The 18,992-nt window shown below is 45.1% G+C and overlaps 1 protein-coding gene across 3 annotated transcripts; it reads left to right on the plus strand.

Annotated features, from left to right (window-relative positions):
* Positions 1-512: 512 nt before the first annotated feature.
* nr4a3 (nuclear receptor subfamily 4, group A, member 3) lies at positions 513-17,410 on the plus strand. Of its 3 annotated transcripts, XM_037274345.1 has the most exons (9): positions 513-844; positions 2,479-2,649; positions 3,196-3,277; positions 5,575-6,404; positions 9,617-9,746; positions 10,808-10,971; positions 11,053-11,249; positions 13,536-13,714; positions 15,917-17,410. In XM_037274345.1, exons 3-9 carry the CDS (start codon positions 3,214-3,216, stop codon positions 16,177-16,179), a joined length of 1,827 nt encoding a protein of 608 aa, XP_037130240.1. In that variant the 5' UTR covers positions 513-844; positions 2,479-2,649; positions 3,196-3,213; the 3' UTR covers positions 16,180-17,410. The 3 variants fall into 3 exon arrangements, with proteins under 3 accessions (XP_037130240.1, XP_037130242.1, XP_037130239.1); XM_037274347.1 differs by lacking the exon at positions 3,196-3,277; XM_037274344.1 differs by lacking the exons at positions 513-844; positions 2,479-2,649; positions 3,196-3,277 and adding an exon at positions 3,425-3,733.
* Positions 17,411-18,992: the final 1,582 nt, after the last annotated feature.

Raw genomic sequence — 18,992 nt, forward strand, 5'->3', positions numbered from 1 at the left:
GTTTTCTTCTCAGTAGGCAGTTAAAAGAAGGAAACTATTTTGAGCAAAGACATTATTTTTTCACAATTGTATTGCAAACTGGAGGTGGATATTCCACAATCGTTTCAGCAAAGTCCATCAAGCCTATCCTACCGAACTAACAATGACACCTTATCAGTCACGCCTTAGGTCTCTGATTGGTTATCAGATCGGTTCTTCTTTTTAACAGACTATTTTTATCAACATATTACTGTCCGGTTATTCTGACAGTTTCAACAAAAATAAACAAACGATAAGAAGCTCTGACTGATGTACATGTGAACGCAAATTCGCCCTACCGCCCACCAGCGAGGGACTCCCTCAACTGCAACCATCAAACCAACGCGCTGGCTCGGACTCCCTCTCTCGCTTTGCTCTCGCTCCAGCGAGAGCGCAGAAGAGAGAAAGAGAGAGAGCGAGAGTGCTGCTTGGAGTGACGTCACCTATCCCATGGCGTCACATTGACGTAGCGCATACCAGGCGCTCTAGTGGAGGCTGAGCCCACATAAATGCACTATTTGACTTTCTTCCCTCAGACGGCGCGCATAAACAAAGTGCACACTTTGCAAAGTGGCGCTCACGAGGAAGAGCTCGGGAATAGAATCGTTCTAGCACTCAGGTGTTTTTAGTTTTGATTTTTCCCAAACACTTCGACTACTTTTGACAGAATCATAAGAAAAGAAACTTTTACCGTGTTTTTCCGCTAGCCTTTTTTCTTTTTCTTTCTTTTTTTCCTTCGAGTTTTGGGTGATTATTGTGGATGGGGAAAGGATACTTGAAGCGAGCTTGTCATCACAAGTAAAGACGGAACGTCCACAGCAAAGCAGTAAGTAACTTATTCATGATTTTGGACTTTGGAAAAATTACACACGTGCCGAACCAGTAGAGTACGTTCGACTATTATGAATTTTATTCGGTTTTTACGCTCAAGCGGCGGTCCAAACCGTTGCCTTGAGTGCGCGTAAATGTGTTGATCAGTCAGGCTCGGAACCGAGACGAGTTCCATTCAATTTTTTTACAGCCAGACCGTCTCCGGTTGTCATGGAGATGGGATGCCTCATTCAGAAAGACTTTTAAAAGCATTATATTGGTCAATCTTTTTAAATTATTTTTGAAAACCGGCGTTTTAAATTAATATCTACAGAGGTGTCACGCTCGGTCCAGTCACAAAAAGTGATCAAAATTCATCTTTCCAACTCCAGTGCCCTTTTAAATTCGGACAAAAACAAGTTGACCCAATGTGCCACTTTACACTATAAAAAAGCAGTCCGCTTTTGTGTTGTTTTGCACGTCACTTTGTGGCCACTTTTTAAACGTGTGTTGGCTGGAAACACGCCGCTGTTCGGCTTTATTGGCGCGAGGAAGGGAGGCGAGTCAGCACCGGGGCTTTACCGGCGCTCTGGGGTGCGTGCTTCGCGGCTTATGTGCGGCTCTCTTGGTTACCGGTGCGCGCTGAGCCAAAGAGCTTCCCACACCGCACTCCCAACTCAATTGAGTGCCAACCTTTAATGGGAATAACGTAATACTTACAGTTTCGTGCCAAAAAAAAGACAATTATAACTTGTTTTGAAGATTACTCGAATTCTTTCAGCTATTTTTTTTTCAATGATAAGATCAGTTGTTCTTTATAAATGTCAGAGTTATGACAAGGCAGGAACCAAAATTTGAGCAGAAAAAAGTATGCGCGAAAAGCTACAAGATGATTTATGTGCTTCACTTGAGTTCGTTTCGCCTTCAAATTGAAATTCAATGAGTTCTTGCCATCTCCGCGTGAAGGTTGGCGTCCAAAGTGTCCCGTTTAAGGTATTATTAGGCAGTACTGCGAGTGTGTGGAGGTTTACAGGTCAGGAGAGCATGAGGGGCGCCTTGACATTGGGGGAATCTCCGTTTTGACAAGGGGGCGTGTGTGACGGAAAGGGGGCGCTCTAAACCTTGAAATCCCCGGTGTGCCGTGCGTCCGACAACATTGAGAGGCGGCCCGGAGGCGCACGGTGCACCGGAGTTTCTTCTTCTTCCTCCTTTTCTTTCTTTTTTTGCATGCATGCATGCATGCGTGCGTGCGTGGGCCCGTGCCGTCAGCCTTCCCTTCTAGATGAACCCCCCCAGCAGCAGACCAACGCGGTGGTGATCAGACGCGAGCGCCCGCAGCTTCTTACACACTCCGTTGCTTTTATAAAAGTGCTTACTTGTATGGGTCTTTTTTTTTTTTCAGTGGTCACATTCGGCCACTAAGTTTTTTTGCACGCCTACGTGCTGAAATTCACGCTTTTTTTTTAAATTGGTTGCATACAGCAACAAAATTGGTAATAAGTCTGAAATGCTGTTGATAATTTGGGTGTAATGAACACGTTTTATGTTTGGGGCTCATTGTGGGTATTAAATTGGAAAATAAAAGAAAATGCAGTCACTATGACAGATTGGGTTGTTCTGTTTTGACCTCAGTCATCCTCTCTGCTCCAGACACAGGTTCGGAAAAGTGCTCCCAGCCGAGCTCGCAGTGCCGGCGATTGGAGCTTTCCTCCGCGAAGCCCGACGAGCCTTTCCCGCATCAGGAGCACCGACCCGGCTGCAGCCACGCCACCTCACACGCCCGCACACCCAGCACCATTCAGCGCGAAGCTCTCACACCAGGTAACATCGCAAACCTTGCATTTCTTTCTTTCTTTCTTTCTTTCTTTCTTTCTTTCTTTCTTTCTTTCTTTCTTTCTTTCTTTCTTTCTTTCTTTCTTTCTTTCAAAAAAAATTGGGTCTGACTTCAACAGCAAACCTCATTGGAATTTGTTGTCTTCTTTTTTTTGTGTTTGCATACACGCGCAGGCGGTGTGCAAGAGTGCGCGCGCCGCGCGTGTGTGGCAAGTGCAGCCGCTTTTGACATTTTAGCTAAACAAATGCAAGAAATACCATGTCATACCACATCATGTGTGAGCAACTATTTACAGTGAATGACATGAGAATCTATAACTATAGCCTTTTTTTTCCCTCCCATAAACTTCTATAGGCTTTATAATTAATATCTGTCCAACAAAGAGCTCCCAGTTATCACTGACAGCGAGTCTGCTTTTCTGTTTGATGCAATTCAACTGCAAACAAAACCTCGAGAAAAAAAAAAATAGAAACATCATCCCAAATGTTTTTTTTTTTGTACTGATGTGCAACCTCCATGTTTTTATTTGTTAGATCTATGGCATTCTGACAATGAACAAGCGCACTCAGTTATTGGAACAGCTGCAGTTTGTCCAGTTGAAATGCGCACCTCGAGGTTAGACATTGTCTCCCTTTACCTCGCTGCACAACTTGTGTGTCTGACTCTGCTTGGGTTGTCTGTCCTCTTGCTTGCACGCACACACACACACATATACATGAAAATGAATTTTTGTGACATAAAAATCTGGTTGTATGTTAGCGAGGGAGAGCTCCAAGGCCAAACTAGAACGAGGTGGTTTGACTGGTTCTCAAGATGCTGGCGTATGTTTTTGACAAGAATGAACGTACACGGGTTTATGTTTACATCCTTAACAACATACAGGCCAGCAGGAATGTGTTATGGGTATTTGCATAGAAACACACACACACACACACACACACTTAAGTCACACGTGTCTGTTTTTCGCCCGAGGCTATCGGCGCAGTTTGAAGTCAGACGACATGTCTTTGTTTGTTGTCGCCTTAATTCCTTCATCGAGCCGCAAGCGCACGAAGGGATGTGACACAACAGGTGCGAAACAATCCACCTGAGTCTCGACTTCCTGGTTCGAGCACGGTCACCTCTACACTCTACTTTGGTTTTAAATTTTAAAAAAATGAGAGGGGCCACTAAAGTTAAACGTAAGGTATTCCAGGAAGCTGGACGCGCAGCCATTTGTTTGCACGTTTTTCTATAGAAAATAATGCAAACAGAAAAAGCCATCTTAACGTTACAGGTGATATTTTAAAGTATGCATTTTTTCAACTTAAACGGCTCTTTTTCAAAGACCTGTGCTAAGACGTGAATGCTAGCGTATCCTGATTTTTGCACGGCGCGTTTTTAGCAAGAACGCTATGGTGTAAATAATTGTGGGTGGGGAAGCCGATGTGCTTCTGCTACGTATGTCGCAAATGTAGCATGACAAGTGCATTGCATTTCAAGGGAGCCACTTTAATTGATCATGATTAAAATCCATTGTGACCACTCCCACAGCGGCGCAGCTCTTCCTCTGATGTGACTAATAAGTCTAACCTAGTTCCACACAGATATGCCGCACACCACCCTTCATGACAATAGAGCCCAAAGACTTCAAGACATTGACAACGAAAATAACAGTGGCCCATTTTTGTTGTCTTTTCTATTCAATATTGTCGACTCAGCAGAAAGGACCGATAAATTCGTGCAGCCTTTTTGCTTACTCTTCCTTTGTCAGTGTTGTGGTTATTATAATTTTCCCTCTTCACCGGTTTTATATTGGTAGATGAATCATCCATAAATGCTCAAGCAAAGGTGATCATTTCACATATGCAGATAATCTGACCGTACAAGTTTGAAGACAAATTTCTCAATTCAACGATTTCATTTTGTGTGTGTGTGTGTGTGTGTTTGTGTGAGTCATACTGGAGCTTTTCAAGGCACTACAAGAACGTTGCCCTTTAGGACATTGTCTTATAAAAATGCTAATTAATGTACCTCTCCGCCCATTTCCGGCATGAGTAACTCTGCTGTCGGTCATGAGACGTCACCACCTTTCAACTTTTTGTGCTTTTTAATCAACCTATGACTTTTAAACGACCTTTACGACCCCCCCAGTCCGCACGTGTGTAAGTGGATGGAAGTATCTGTAAGTGCTTTACCCACAGTCCCGTATTTGACTGGACAAACACGACGGGGGCTATTACGGCACACGGTGCGCATGAGGGTGTCGACGCGAGAGTGGCCGTGTTGACAGTTCACGCTCGTCGGCGCGCGCACACGGGCACATGCGTGCAGGCGTATGACGTAAAGGATAAGGATAGACACTAAACACACAAATCAAGTGTGGCTGTGTCCAGATTCAATCAGAAGGAAGTCGTAGCGACTGGCGTCTGCTGCGTTTAGCTGCGCTTGCATGTGTGTTTGCGTGTGTGTGTCTGCGTGTCTGTGTGCGCAGGCATTCAGCACCACTATGGCGTTCCATCATTATTTAGCTCCATTTTACTAACCGACGCAAAGAAGTCAATGAAGTTGGCTGGTCTTAGCGCTTTCTTGGTTGCGCGGTTTTGCAAATAAGAAAAAAACTCAAAAAAGTAAAGATGATGAATCTCAAAAATGACAATACACAACAATTTCGTGTGTTCCAATCGAGCTGAGCATTTTGTTACTGTTAATCCTCGTGTGTGCATGTGTGTCTCACAAATCTTGGACTCACTCTGCTGCGCTGCATCGCTCCTTGTCAAAGTCCTGCTCCTCTGTTCAAAAAAAGTGATTAACTAGCGTGCCATCACATTCTCCTCCCCGACTAATGACACTCCTAACGTTGTATTACGTTGTTTTTAACGCCACGGTTTGCCGGGATGTCTCTTAACTGTCCATTTGCGCTTTCCCAACAGACATGCCCTGCGTGCAGGCTCAGTACGGGCCCACCCACCCAGGCTCCGCCTACTCCGGCCAGTCCTTCGGCTACCAGGGCGACGGCTACGCTTCTGACCTCATGACCTCCGACTACACCAAGTTGGACCTGGGCGGCGGCGAGATCTCCGCCGCGGCCGCCACCACCTCGCTGCCCAGCTTCAACGTGTTTGTGGACGGGGGCTACGAGCACAAGTCGTCCTGCCTCTACCAGATGCCGCCGCACAGGCCCGCCATCAAGAAGGAGGAGGACAGCTACCCGAGCGCGCAACTGGAGGCCCTGTCCTCCTCCGCCATGTACTTTAAACAATCTCCCCCCTCCACGCCCACCACCCCTTCCATGCCCCCGCAACCCGGCACCTCTTTCCTTTGGGAGGATCACTCCCTGGTCCCGCCATCACACCCCCATTCCATGGGCTCCGGCCTGGACGCCGCCGGTTCCCTTAAGTCGCCCCGCTTTCCGCACTTCTACCAACACTCGCCGCCCCACAGCGGGGGGGGCTACGAGAATCTAGGAGGCCTCGTCCGCACATCTTCCTCCTCTTCCTCATCGTCCACCTCGGTCTCCCATGCTCACGGCCCGCCCATGGATCAGCAGCCCATGTACCAGCTGCACCGCGGGGCCGGGGGTACCAGCCTCGCGTTTCGTTCCCTGGCTCTCGGTCCTTGCGGCCCTTTACTCGGGGACAGCCTGCCCTCGCCCCCGCCACGAGGCCCCCAAGGAGAGGGCACCTGCGCCGTGTGTGGGGACAACGCGGCCTGCCAGCACTATGGAGTCCGCACATGTGAGGGCTGCAAAGGTTTCTTCAAGGTAAAAAAACACACTCAACATGTTGTAAATTTAACACGGCCTACACAAAAAAAAAAACTTGTGTCACAGAAGCACGCCTATATGAAAATATGACAATATTTGGACAAACAAGCTGTAATTTTCTTGTATTCGACTTGAGTCGCCCCAACCTTGAGCCCCCACTCTAAATTGTCTGAGGAGTCATTATGAAAGCACAGAACACCCACAGGGGTCGTCGCTCCCGGCAACCAAGTGGCCAAAGTGTGCGCATGGCTTGTGTGTGTACGTGTATGGGTGCGAGATTTATGTGAGAACACACGCTCTCGCTAAGACAACCGAGAAAAAAATCCCCCACCTCTCCCGCCTTAATGCAAAGCCACTCTAAATAAATTACGGCGAGCGTATTTTAGAAGCGACATTCCGCTTTTGTGCAATATTGTTTCGGTCTTAGTTTGTTTTGAATCAGCGAGTGCAAAATTACATGCAGCACTTATGATATGAGTCACTTCACAGATTGAGTCACATATCCCACGTACCATGTGACCGCAAACACTTTTACTTTTTAATGTACTCTCACCAAAAAACAAACTCTCTATATTGCAGTCCGTGATCACTTTCATATTAATTCATATAAAACCTATTTTTCGATATTGTCGCCGGCTGCGCGAGAGACAAATTAAGAGTCAAAGCAAAGAAAGCGGATCTAATTGAATCATGCCTCTGGTCGGTGTAAATGATTATCATTCTTTTCAATTAGTTTCACGATTTGTTTTTATTTACTAATTAATGAAAGCGGCGTCTGGTTGCGGCGGGGCCGAGGGGGAAAGGGGGGGGGGGGTCTGTCTGCTGCTGTACTGCCCATCAAGCCTTGTTTCCTCTCATGCATCACATTTGCACACTTGTCGAAAGACAGCAATTTGACTGCGCTTAATTTGTTCCCGGAATCACATCGGCTAAAACACGCTTATGGTACACACGTGTTTTTTTTTCCGTATCATCAGGCGCACGCCATTATCATAATGGTTTTATTGTCCCTTAAAAATAGATTACCATTCAATTATAGGGGGAGCGGTATTAGCATGTAAAATTACTGTTAGTTCATCAGTGCAATTTGAAACACATTTTCACAGTGAATTAATTTGAGCTCTTCTTTTATTATTTAGGCGGAATAATGCGGTCCATTAATCTGCTTGGGCCTGATTTTTAAAAAAATTTCTTTTTTAGATAAACTTGATTTTGTTAAGGCACCGTTTTTTCCACACACATTATTGACTGGAATTATATGAGCATAAAAAAAAGTGTGTTTTCCATATTGGAAACATTCAAATAAGTTCAGGAAATCTGCCCTGCACCAACTTGCACTTGACGGACACACAGCACAGAGTTCTGATTGCCCCTGATTAAGAAGCAGAGGATGGGAGGGGGGGAAGGGGGGAGCAAAGTCCCCGAAGGCTTTTAATTTAAACCACGGCTATTAGCACATGTTACATGTCAAGAATCTGCCTCTGCATACCTCCGTGCTGTGTGTGCTCCTCGTTCACTAATATAGCCCGTTTAACTAAATCCAAATTAACATTTACTGTGTTTGTTTTCTGTGGGGTTTTTTTTTTCTAGAAGGAAGTCTCTCCCACACAAAAGCCACACTCGTTTCACTTTCTGAAGCTTTTGCGCTGTAAAAAAAAAAAGAACAATTTGTACTATTGGGGACTAAAACGGTCATTTGCGTTGGAACAATTTTTGATGTTTATGGTAACAATGTTAGCAATGTTAACAAACCACGGAACATTCTGTAAAGCCTTTTTTGAAAATGCAGGAAAGACAATCCGCACTTTAGTAAAACTTCAAATTTAATTGAAGTCTCTTGCTTTGTCATTTTGATTTGACTCAACTTTTTTTTCTTTTAAATAATTTTCTGGTTAAAGAATTGACTCACGCCTTCTGCTACATTGCTGAACTCAATTGACTACTTAATGACTGGAACAAAAAAGAAACAACACACCCAAAACAGAGCTGAAACGCTTTCATACAACTGAATTTTATGCCGCCATACACACACACACACACAGACACACCTAATATGAAATCCATTCCATACATACTGAAATTGGCTTCATATAGATTGAGGTGACTTCATCATTGGGTGTGTTTGTGTGCGTGCATGCATACCTGCATGTAAATTCTAATGGAGGTCACCAAGGACACCTCTGCTGAGACGCCATCCACACTCCACCCTGCTTTAGTTAGCAAAGTCACCACAACAAACACAGACAGACATGCACACACACGAATGCTTACACGCACACACTCACCGCACCCACTTTCACATGGACTGAACCGATGTGGCCTTCAGGAGCACCTTCCATTGTCCCCACTCGCGATGCCACCCTCATTACGATGTGGTCATTGTAAACGCATGCGAGCGTTAGCGACCACGGAGAGAGATGTGAGACGTTCACATATGTCATTAGCATGCAAATAATTGGTGCGCTATCAATTACCCTGGAGGTGCGGACGCGGTTGACTCAAGAGGGTTTCTAATTGGATGTATTTATTTTCATTTTTAAAAAAGAGTCACGGCTTCCGTGCGAGCATTTTCCTCATTGAACATAAAAACCACTTAACTGGCCATGTAGTGTGATTGTTTCTGAATTCCTTTACATAGGGCGGCTTAAGTGTAATTTCTGCATGCGCGGGGGAGTGCAGACTATCACTACCATTTTTGTTATTGTTGTCCACGCGGGTAGCGCAGACGGTCCCCACGCGTCCCGTTTCTGATTTCTTTTTAATAAGGTCAGTAATAATCGCGCGAAGCAGCCGAGGAGAAAACAGCTCCCTCGGGGCCCATCGAGAGAGGCGCGACCGACGAGGCCCCCGAGGTGCTACGAGCTGACCCGCGAGCTTCACAAACAATCTGATCACGCAGCTCCTTCCTTCCCGCCGCCTGTCTCGCGGGAGCCTCTCCAGCACGCCACGCGCGCGCCGCCATTGTCAGGCCCTGCGCTAATAAAATTGTCCCCCCTGCAGGCGACGCTTGTTGGGAAATTAATTTTATCTAATTATACTGATGTCAGCTTCCCCTTTCAGCACGTAATTAAAAACTGACCTGCGAGCTTTTGCTTTCATTCTTTGCCGGCGAAGGAGGAGAGAGCTTGAATTGAATTTAACATATCAAATATTTGGTGGTTGATTGTGTTTGGAGGCTGATTTGTTTTGGGTTTTTTTTCCTTCTCTAGCGTACCGTGCAGAAGAACGCCAAGTATGTGTGTCTGGCTAGTAAGAACTGTCCTGTGGACAAGAGGAGACGAAACCGCTGCCAGTACTGCCGCTTCCAGAAGTGTCTGAGTGTGGGCATGGTCAAGGAAGGTAGGAAGACTCTTAACTGAGTATCTTGGAGCACATCAACATAGTTGCATATCGGAAACAGGGCTAGAGATTTATATAATTATTTATGCCAAATATTAGACATAAACAGAAATAAATTGACTTTTTTTAGAGCTACTGCTTCCCTCTGATAACGGTGTGCTGTTATCAACATCGAACGAACTTTTGGATGGCAGCAAATTAGTTGGACCAGAAATTAATCACACCCGGCCTGTAGGAAGTTGTTATAAATGAGTGTTAGTTGTTCACTTAAAAAGTGTTTTAAATAGATTTTCTTTTTCGGTTGCTTTCTGTTTGACATTAGCTTCATTCAATTGCAATTTTCAACTGGCTTGAGTCAAAGGAACACAAGTTTACATTGAGAGAGTTTCATATTTTGTTACTTACAGGACAAATTGTTTTTGAGTCCTATTGTTTGACTGTTACGGAGGACATTTTGTTGGAAATACTTGGAAGAACAGTATGTGCCGATTGTCTGGAAGTTGGGCTGCATTTTTTTTTTTACAACGACTGAAAAGCACTTGAGGGTGAGACTTTTAGTATTGAAGAAAATACTTGATATAGGGTCCAGATTATTTCTACAAGTTTTGGTTTAAAGTCCAAAAGAAACCGTCTACTGTTGTCTACACTGCTCTATGCTACCTAAAACAAATCTGACCACTTTGACATATTTGAAATTATTTCTAAAAACTAATACAATTCCATTTCCTGGTGACTAATTCCATTTCTGGAATCGTCATTTGGAATCCTAACGACACAATGACGTCATCACGCAATGGTAACTTGGTAAAATAATTGGGCAACACTTTTTCTTGATTACAAAGCACCTGTCTTTGCCATCAACAAGTATAGCCACAACTCACACTGCCCCCTCCTGGCTGCTTAGCCTCCAGTGTGGGAATGCTTGTAAAGCTTCCCGTCATCCTTTCAGATTCTTTAGCACCGCTGGAAAAATACCGATAAGAGACTTGTCAGCACGAGGACAGGTGTTCTTTATGTATCATCATTCACGCTCATGCCGATTCTTTATGCTCCCTCCGCAGTGGTACGCACCGATAGCCTGAAGGGGCGTCGTGGCCGTTTGCCTTCCAAACCAAAGAGCCCCCTGCAGACAGAGGTGGCCCCTCCCTCGCCACCCCTCAGCTTGATCTCCGCTCTGCTCAGGGCTTACTCGCACTGCACACCCCATGACCTTGACTACAGCCAGGTAGCACAACAGGGGTCCAAACCCGTATCCAGTGAGAAGCTTCATAAAGACGCTAACGTCTCGTTTCTCACCGTCCCGCAGTTCAGCGCTGCCGACCCTCCCTCCTCCTCCTCTGAAGAGCACATCCACCTGTTCTACAGGCTCCTCACCATTTCGATGGAGACCACGCGGTGCTGGGTCGACCGGCTGCCGGGCTTTTCCGAGCTCCAGCGGGATGATCAGAACCTGCTCATAGATTCCGCCTTCCTGGAGCTGTTTGTCTTGCGACTAGCTCACAGGTGAGATGAAAGCTAGAACGTTAAATCTGTCCCCGACATACTGGGAGTCAAACCAAGGCCGCCTGGGTGAAAACTAGATTGGGTCATCGTAGAATTTTCCAAGCGGCAACAACGAGGCGCTCTAAAGCGACCACTCCAGTCTAAAGTCATTATCATGGCGATATTATCATGATGACAAATCTGATACGCTCGAGAGAAAAACAAGGGAAGATTAAGAATCATCGCAAAGAAATTCATCTATTGCAAAAATTGTTGAGCAGTGCAATCATCCAGTAGCCTATTGTACTCCAGCACTGTACTGCAACTGTGTTGTTCTATCTGAAGCTGAATAGTCAGCCATATGAAGAAAATTATGAATGGAGTCCGTGTCTATGACAGCAGCTACGCCCACAGAGTTCCGCTCGTCTGATATGTGACGCACAAACGGGCTTTGTGTGCGTCTGTGTGTGTGTTGTTTCTCAATCTGACAGGATCAGAACCTCTAAAAAGCAGGTCAGCTGACAAGTTAGGGCAGGAAATTCATGCTTAGTTCAGCTGACTTACATAAAAAAAAAAAAAAAAGGAGTCAAGTTTTTGTACGGCTGCTTGGTGCCGTTCGGACTCCCGCCGGGGTCATCTTGAGCCTCGACATCACCCGGGACTACCGCTCTGCCCTGGCAAGGCATGCGGCTGGTTAAATTTATGACGAGGAGGGGGCTCGGCGTACAAGCTCATCCTTTTGTCCTGGGCTGTCGTCTCGCGGCCAAAAAACCAACACTTATTCACACACACACACACACACACACTTATTCACACACACACACACATTGATGATGTACAACTTTGTTCTCCTGCACCCTGCTCGGTCCAGGTGCAGGGTGGGTAGAAGACGGGTGGTGGCATCACAGTTCCAGCAGGAGGGCAAGACTCAGGCTGGGACTGTGAGTCACCCCTAAACGCAGGCGACCTCGTTCACATGTACACGCACGGGAACACTGTGAGAGCTTTACCCCGTTAAGCGACCCCGCGTTGAACCCGGGCGCCCCCCTCGTGCGAGCGTATGTCCGCACGTTCGTCAGAGTGCGTGTCAGGGTTTGTGCGCGCGAGGAAATTTACTTCTCCGTCGGCGTACTAGCACCCCCCCGTCACCAAACAGTTTCTGTGATTATGGGTGGGTTGCCGTGGCGACGCCGTCGTCAGGGGTGAGCGGAATGCGTGGCAGAAATCCAACCGTATATAACGTGGATGTGGACACTGTCCGCGTTTTGGCACATGAGCGTCCTCAGACACATGCGTCACATCCGAGCGTTGACTTGATATGCTCCAAATTTGGGGATTGTCACACTCATTTTTCCTAATGAGGCATTTTATCTGTTTGAGCTGATGTTTGACATCACACATTCCAGATTCTTCTTTGGAATCTTTTGTCTGTAATTTGATCATTCCGATCGCAGGGAAAATTGGTTTGACTAACAAATTCAAGACCACGTAAACTTGACGCCACATTGGCCGTGAAATGACATTTTCAAAATTTGGCTTTCTGCAATGCAAATCAACAAAATCTCCAAAATATTCAGAGCAATGGGAAAAAAACCCTGAGACTCCAAGCCTGAGGTGATAGAACAAATGGATCTTACAAGTTTTCTCGTCCAGGACGGTTCAAAGTCTGGAGGCGTCATCATTTGCCAAATGTACAATACGATTATCTTATTACGGACTTTCACTCAGTATAAATACAAAAATGTAGCACAGCATGACGGAAGGGTAAAACTCGCTGAGATAGTTTCTTCTAGTTGAAGCTGTTTTCCCAAGCACACCGTTTATTTCATCTCCTTTCACCTACGTCTTGCATCTGTCTTCCCTTTGTTTGGGGGGGATTTATTTACGAAGGTTCCTAATAAGAAGGAAGCATGCTGTTTAGTCAGGCACTCATAAAGAGCGCTTTATAGCCCTCGCTTATGGCACATGCTCTCACTCTCCGGTTCTGTGTCATGAGTAACTGAAGGAAGCCTTTTCATTTCCTCATTAAGACATATTTCCATCGCACGCAGCGGTCAAAGCGCTTTAAAGTCGTACCCGTTTGGGCTCCTTAACCCGGCCGTTCATTCCCACGTTCCCAGAAAAGTGGGCATGTTTTAAAAAACGGCATACTGTAATTTGAAAATCTGCGTCGCCATGTTTGATGTTTATCCCAATTGTGTGTGAATGCCAACTTTGTATTGTTTTTTGCTCCGGTGGTCCAACTATTATATACAGATGTCGCGAAAGCTATAAACAAGAAGCATTTTTCCTACTTTTTTTCCCCAGGTCGATGCTGTCAGAGGACAAGCTGATGTTCTGCAACGGTTTGGTGCTGCACAGGTTCCAGTGCCTTCGCGGTTTTGGAGAATGGCTGGACTCCATTCGAGACTTCTCCACCCATCTCCAGAGTCTAAACCTGGACGCCTCCGCCTTTGCCTGCTTGGCTGCGCTTGTGCTGCTCACAGGTAAAAAAAAAACAAAAAAAACAACATAAGATGATCATGTGGTACATTTTGAGGACTACACACAAATTTGATTGTTAAGGCGATCCTGGTCATAATTTTTAGCCACTTTGGTTTGTTGTTTATGTGTGACGAATTGAACGTGACAGCGATCAGGTGGACGAATCCCCTCGGAAACACACACGTACGCACACACACGCACGTTCTCGCAGTAACAAGAACCTGATACCCATAAGCACCTGCTGCACCTGTCTGACACCTGCCGCTCTAATCAATGTGCATGTGTCAAACACGCAGCAGAGAAAATGCAAGAGACAAGCAGGAAGTGTGTCGGGCTTGAAACACTTTCCACAATGTCGAAGGCTTAAAAATTTGGGTGACGTGAGCTTAAAAGCCACGTTTTGTCTGAAAGATAACCGAGCTGGATAGAAATGGAGAGCTGAAAGGAGTTATGTCACAGGCGATATGGGCATGACTCCTTGTGACTGCCTCCGAGTCAGGCCTCAGATCACTCAGAAACGTGTTAAAGTTCTGGCCGCCTCTTCTCACTTTGACAGGCGAAGATGATGAAAGAATTTATTTCAACGTATCCATGCTAATATCACAAATATGTCCGATTCTTTCAATTAATGTATGACATGTGGAATCCTCCCCTCGAGGCAGACTTTATTTACCTCCAGCCCCCCCCCCCCCGCCCCGGCCCTCTGCCACCACCTTCACTTCCTCCGTCTAAAGCCCCCAACCCAAGCTCCTCTCTCTGGGGGAGCACTTAACTCGGCGCGCCATCGACCAGCCCACCACGGAGCGCCGCTCTGCGCCGGCGTCTCAGCGCCACCCCCGGCAAAGCCCACAAGCACACGGCCAAAGCAACCGGGCCATCGACCCATTCGGAGTGGCCTGTTTAGAAAGGCAGCCATCGATTACCACCCGCCCCACCGCACCGCGCCGCACACACGCACACACCTCCGCTGCAGGAGCTGGAGACAAGGGGAGTGAGTGCGTAGGTCTGAAAGAGACGCATTGAAAGGTGGGCCGGAGTGACTCGGCAAACAAAAGAGCCACATAAACAAACAATAAATACGCTTCCTATAATGGATATCCCAAAAGTGGTCTGAGCCACGGCCTCCCTGCAGCGCCTGTGCGTGTGTGTGTGCGTCAGTGTGTGCGTGTATTCGGAACGGTGGACACCCTGTGCTCTGCAGAATGAGTTAGTGTCACATTAAGCTCGGTTTGGGTGCCACTGGAGTTGCTATGGGCACTCGTATGTGTGTGTGTGTGTGTGTGTGTGTGTGTGTGTTTCTAATCTAATTTGGCTGCTCACAGGGCCGAATAATCAGCTAATTGTTGAGCACTTTTGTCTTTGTCAATGTCTTGAATTGGAGGGAGCATTTGTGTGCCACCAAGTGTTTATTTATATATATATATATGTGTGTGTGTCTATCCTTTGAGTGCGTGTGTGCAAACGACGTTCGGGGGGGCTTATTAGGTAAGGTCGTGTATTGATCTGAAGTGAGTGAGACAGGTTAAAGCCAGTTAAGAAGTTGAGCCATACAGGCTAATGAGGTGCAATTCAATATAAAAGAAGATGTAGCAATTGCTCTTTCAGCTGAATGAGCTGATTGGGCTTGCAAAGGGATGGAACACGTCCAGCGCATTTACAGAAACTTTCCATTTGGACAGAAATATCCAGTGGGATAAGATGGGCAGTTGGGTTTTTATGGGAATTAATGGGAATTGACTTACGATAAACATAAAAAAAAAAAATTCTTTTTGTTGTTTTAATGAGGTTAAATGCAGGCAAAATAATAATTTCCAGAAACCTTTCATGTGATGTTCATTCCAAGAATTTTGGAAAATTGGACAGTTTTCAGAGAAATCAAACACAATTAGCTCAGAATTGTGAGTAGTTTATACTGACAAAAGAAAAACATATAATAATAGATATTCTTTGCGGCCCCACCAGTCTATACGTGGTATTTTGATTAATATTTCATAAAAGTTGAGTTAAAATAGATTCAGCATTGAAATGATTGATATTTTAGACACAAATACAAACAAATGATTAAAAATCCAACTCACCATTTTGCTCAATGTAGCTGTCGTATTTCGTGGAACGTTTCTCCTTAGTCTCATTGTGTTCCATTCGAGTCCGTAGCGTGTAAGATGGACAAGCTGCTTAATACATTCTTCTTCTGTCCTTCCCAGAACAAGTTCCGGGCCTGAAGGACTCCAAGCGAGTGGAGGATCTGCAAAACAAAGTCATTTGTTGTCTCAGAGACCACCTGGGCTGCGGCCCCTCTTCCTCATCGTCCAAGGCGGCGCCCGCCCTGAGTCGTATTCTGGGTTTAAGGGCAGAGCTGCGCTCCCAGAGGACTCAGGGCCTTCAGCGGATCTTCTACCTGAAGCTGGAGGACCTGGTGCCGCCTCCGCCCTTGATTGACAGGTTCCTGGACACTCTGCCTTACTGATGGCGAAGGATGCAGTCAAGAAAAAAAAAACATGTCCAATTTGAGGACAATAACAGAGTCACTTTGCTGTGATGCCAACGGGATAACCACGAGAACTCCCTCCAATGGACCATCAATTAAATAGACACTTTTTACCAATGTAAAAAAAAAATAAAAAATGCTTTGCCACTTCTGATTTTCACATGGAGGCTGAGATGGAAGATGGAGGATTTTTTTGCTCTCTGGAAAGAAAAAAGAAAAGGAAAGATGTTAGTTTCTATGTACAGTCTAGTGAAAGGAAACATAATTGAACACAAGTCCAAAACACTCGGTCCAAAATAAAAATGTCACTCAGTGACATCACACATGTACAAAAAAAACACACACACACAACAGAATATTTCGAAAAACAGTCTTGATTGATTCCAAGTGCAATTTCTGACCGCTTTCTCATCACATAAGAAAGCGATTTTTAATTTCAAACTCTAAGTGATTTGAATGGAAAGACGTGTCCTATATTGTCAATAGAGCAACGAAAGTACGAGAGAGAAAAATCCGGCTTGAGAGGACAAACTGTGCACTAATGATTGATGACTGCTCACTCAGACTTGAAATGCTCATTTTTATTTCATTTGTGTGTTTATTTGACTCAAATGGAACTAATGGGAGACAAAAAATGAGCTTCTGAAGCACTTACGGCCCGGAAAAAAGGGCAAGAAGCACCGACACACACCCGACCTGGAGAAAAGAGGAGAGAAAAGGAGGGTGCTCGAAAGATAGAAGGAAGAAACATTCCGCAGTCTTTTTTTTTTATTATTTTGCTAGTGGCGGTGCGAGTGTCGGCATCTTAATGTGTGTGTGCGTGCGTGCGTGCGTGTGTCAGAGAAGCCAGCATCTTAAGCATGGTTTGTTTTGAAGCTGTCAAAAAAGCAGCTCGCCTCGTGTGTTTGTGTGTCTCACCGCACCCCAGCCCACTCACACACTCACGGCAGCAGCGATCTTACCAGAAAAGAAAAAAAAAGCAAATTCTATAGATATATAAATATATAAATATACAAAAAACTAATATTTTGAAGTGTTTTTAGCTTTTTTCAAATATTGTGGTACGACGTGCATTGTTTTCAAAGAAGAGAAAAAAAAGTTGCTGTTTTTTTTTCCAAATATTCTTTGGTTTGAGTTTTTTTTTTTTCTTTCTCTTTGGTTCACTGGATTTTCTGTTCAGCACTTTGAAATCATAAACTAGTTCTGATTATCCTGCCTCCTGTGTTCTTTGATTTTGCTATGCCGCGTAATCTCGTTGGGGTGAACGTTTACCCTCAACCCAGACTCATGGTCCTCCCGTGGTGGGCTCTCGCTGGAAGAGACTAGAAGAGGATTAAGCGGAGTGGAACGGGGCAATGTGGGCGGGAGAATGGGAGGCGTTCGCATGAGGTCCGGATCAGCCTCTAGCCTCGTTAAACAGCATTGATCGCCGCGGTGACATTTCCCAGTACATGTCGTCTATACTGTCAGTGCCATCACTCCCCCCCTCCCCCTCCGCACAGTCAGTTGATTGATTGCAACTGCGATTGGGAAATTGCGGACAATCCGCACGTTTGATGGACAGAAAGGCATCGTGGCTAATTACACATGCAGCAAGATGCAGTTGGGCTTATTTGGCCTCACAGTTCTCGGTTCTGACTTTGACCCTTTTTTTTTTTTTTTAAAGCATTTCTCATTTCCGGCCTCTGATACTTAACCTCCCAAAAAACACCTGACGTTGTGTAAGTCCTCCTCAGCAGTAGATGGCACTATATAAATTTGACAATCATCGTCTGTATCAGAAAGAACGTTTTTGTCATTGTGGGAAATTAAATTGTACATAACAAAAGTACTACAAGTAGATTTGCTATGGTAGTTGGTGAGAACTCTTAAGAAAACGACAAAAATCATTATGAACACACCACAAGTGCCGAAAAATGATCGTTGCGTCTATTCGATTCAAAATGAGGATCCCTGCCGTTGTGGAATCATCTAACACGATATGTATATTATATTTGCCCCCTCCCTAATAATAAAACAAATAAGTAGCAGGTATTTACGCACACACACACCCATACACACATTGATGTGTCAGTCTCCTTGACAATCGATTCCAGCTGACAGATAGCAAATACCCCCAGAGTCTTAATTAGAGCTCCCCGTGTGTGTATGTGCACACACATTCTAATTTCTAGCCGCGGCTTCATAATTTATCCTAATCCAATCAGAATTGGAAAATGGCCAAAGAGTGAATCAATCAAATCAAGGAACTTAACAGCAGAAAGCAGTTGAATCCAAATTTCTTTTGGATCCAGCATGTAATGAAATTTGCCTAAATTACAACAAATAGGTTTTGGGGTAATTCTTTTTGGGTGAGTGTCACACACAAATGATTTGATAAAGTATCACACAAAATTAAGTGTTAAATTGGGATTTTCCATGTTATATTGATTTGGCTGCCAAATGCGTTTTCTATAGCACTTGTCACAGGGCTGGCAAGAGACTATCCTGGCTGGCTTTGGGTGAGAGGCCCTTTACACACTGCATTATTTTTGGAATGTCGAAGAAAATGTAAGTACCATGTTGGAAATCCCAACTTCGGATTCAGGCCTGATTATGACTTGGTGACCAGTTCAGGATGCAATCCCTGAACTCGTCATCCAGGCAAAATATGTTTTTTTGCACCAAAATAGAACAAAACGACCAATACGGCACAACTAAAATGAGTTTAATTTTTTTAAATAAGATAAAATGAATTACCACTATTAAAAGGCTCTTTTGGCGGTTGCAAAATCACGGGACCAAATTATTCT

Source organism: Syngnathus acus, chromosome 16, assembly GCF_901709675.1.
Source record: "Syngnathus acus chromosome 16, fSynAcu1.2, whole genome shotgun sequence".
Classification (NCBI taxonomy): Eukaryota; Metazoa; Chordata; class Actinopteri; order Syngnathiformes; family Syngnathidae; genus Syngnathus; species Syngnathus acus.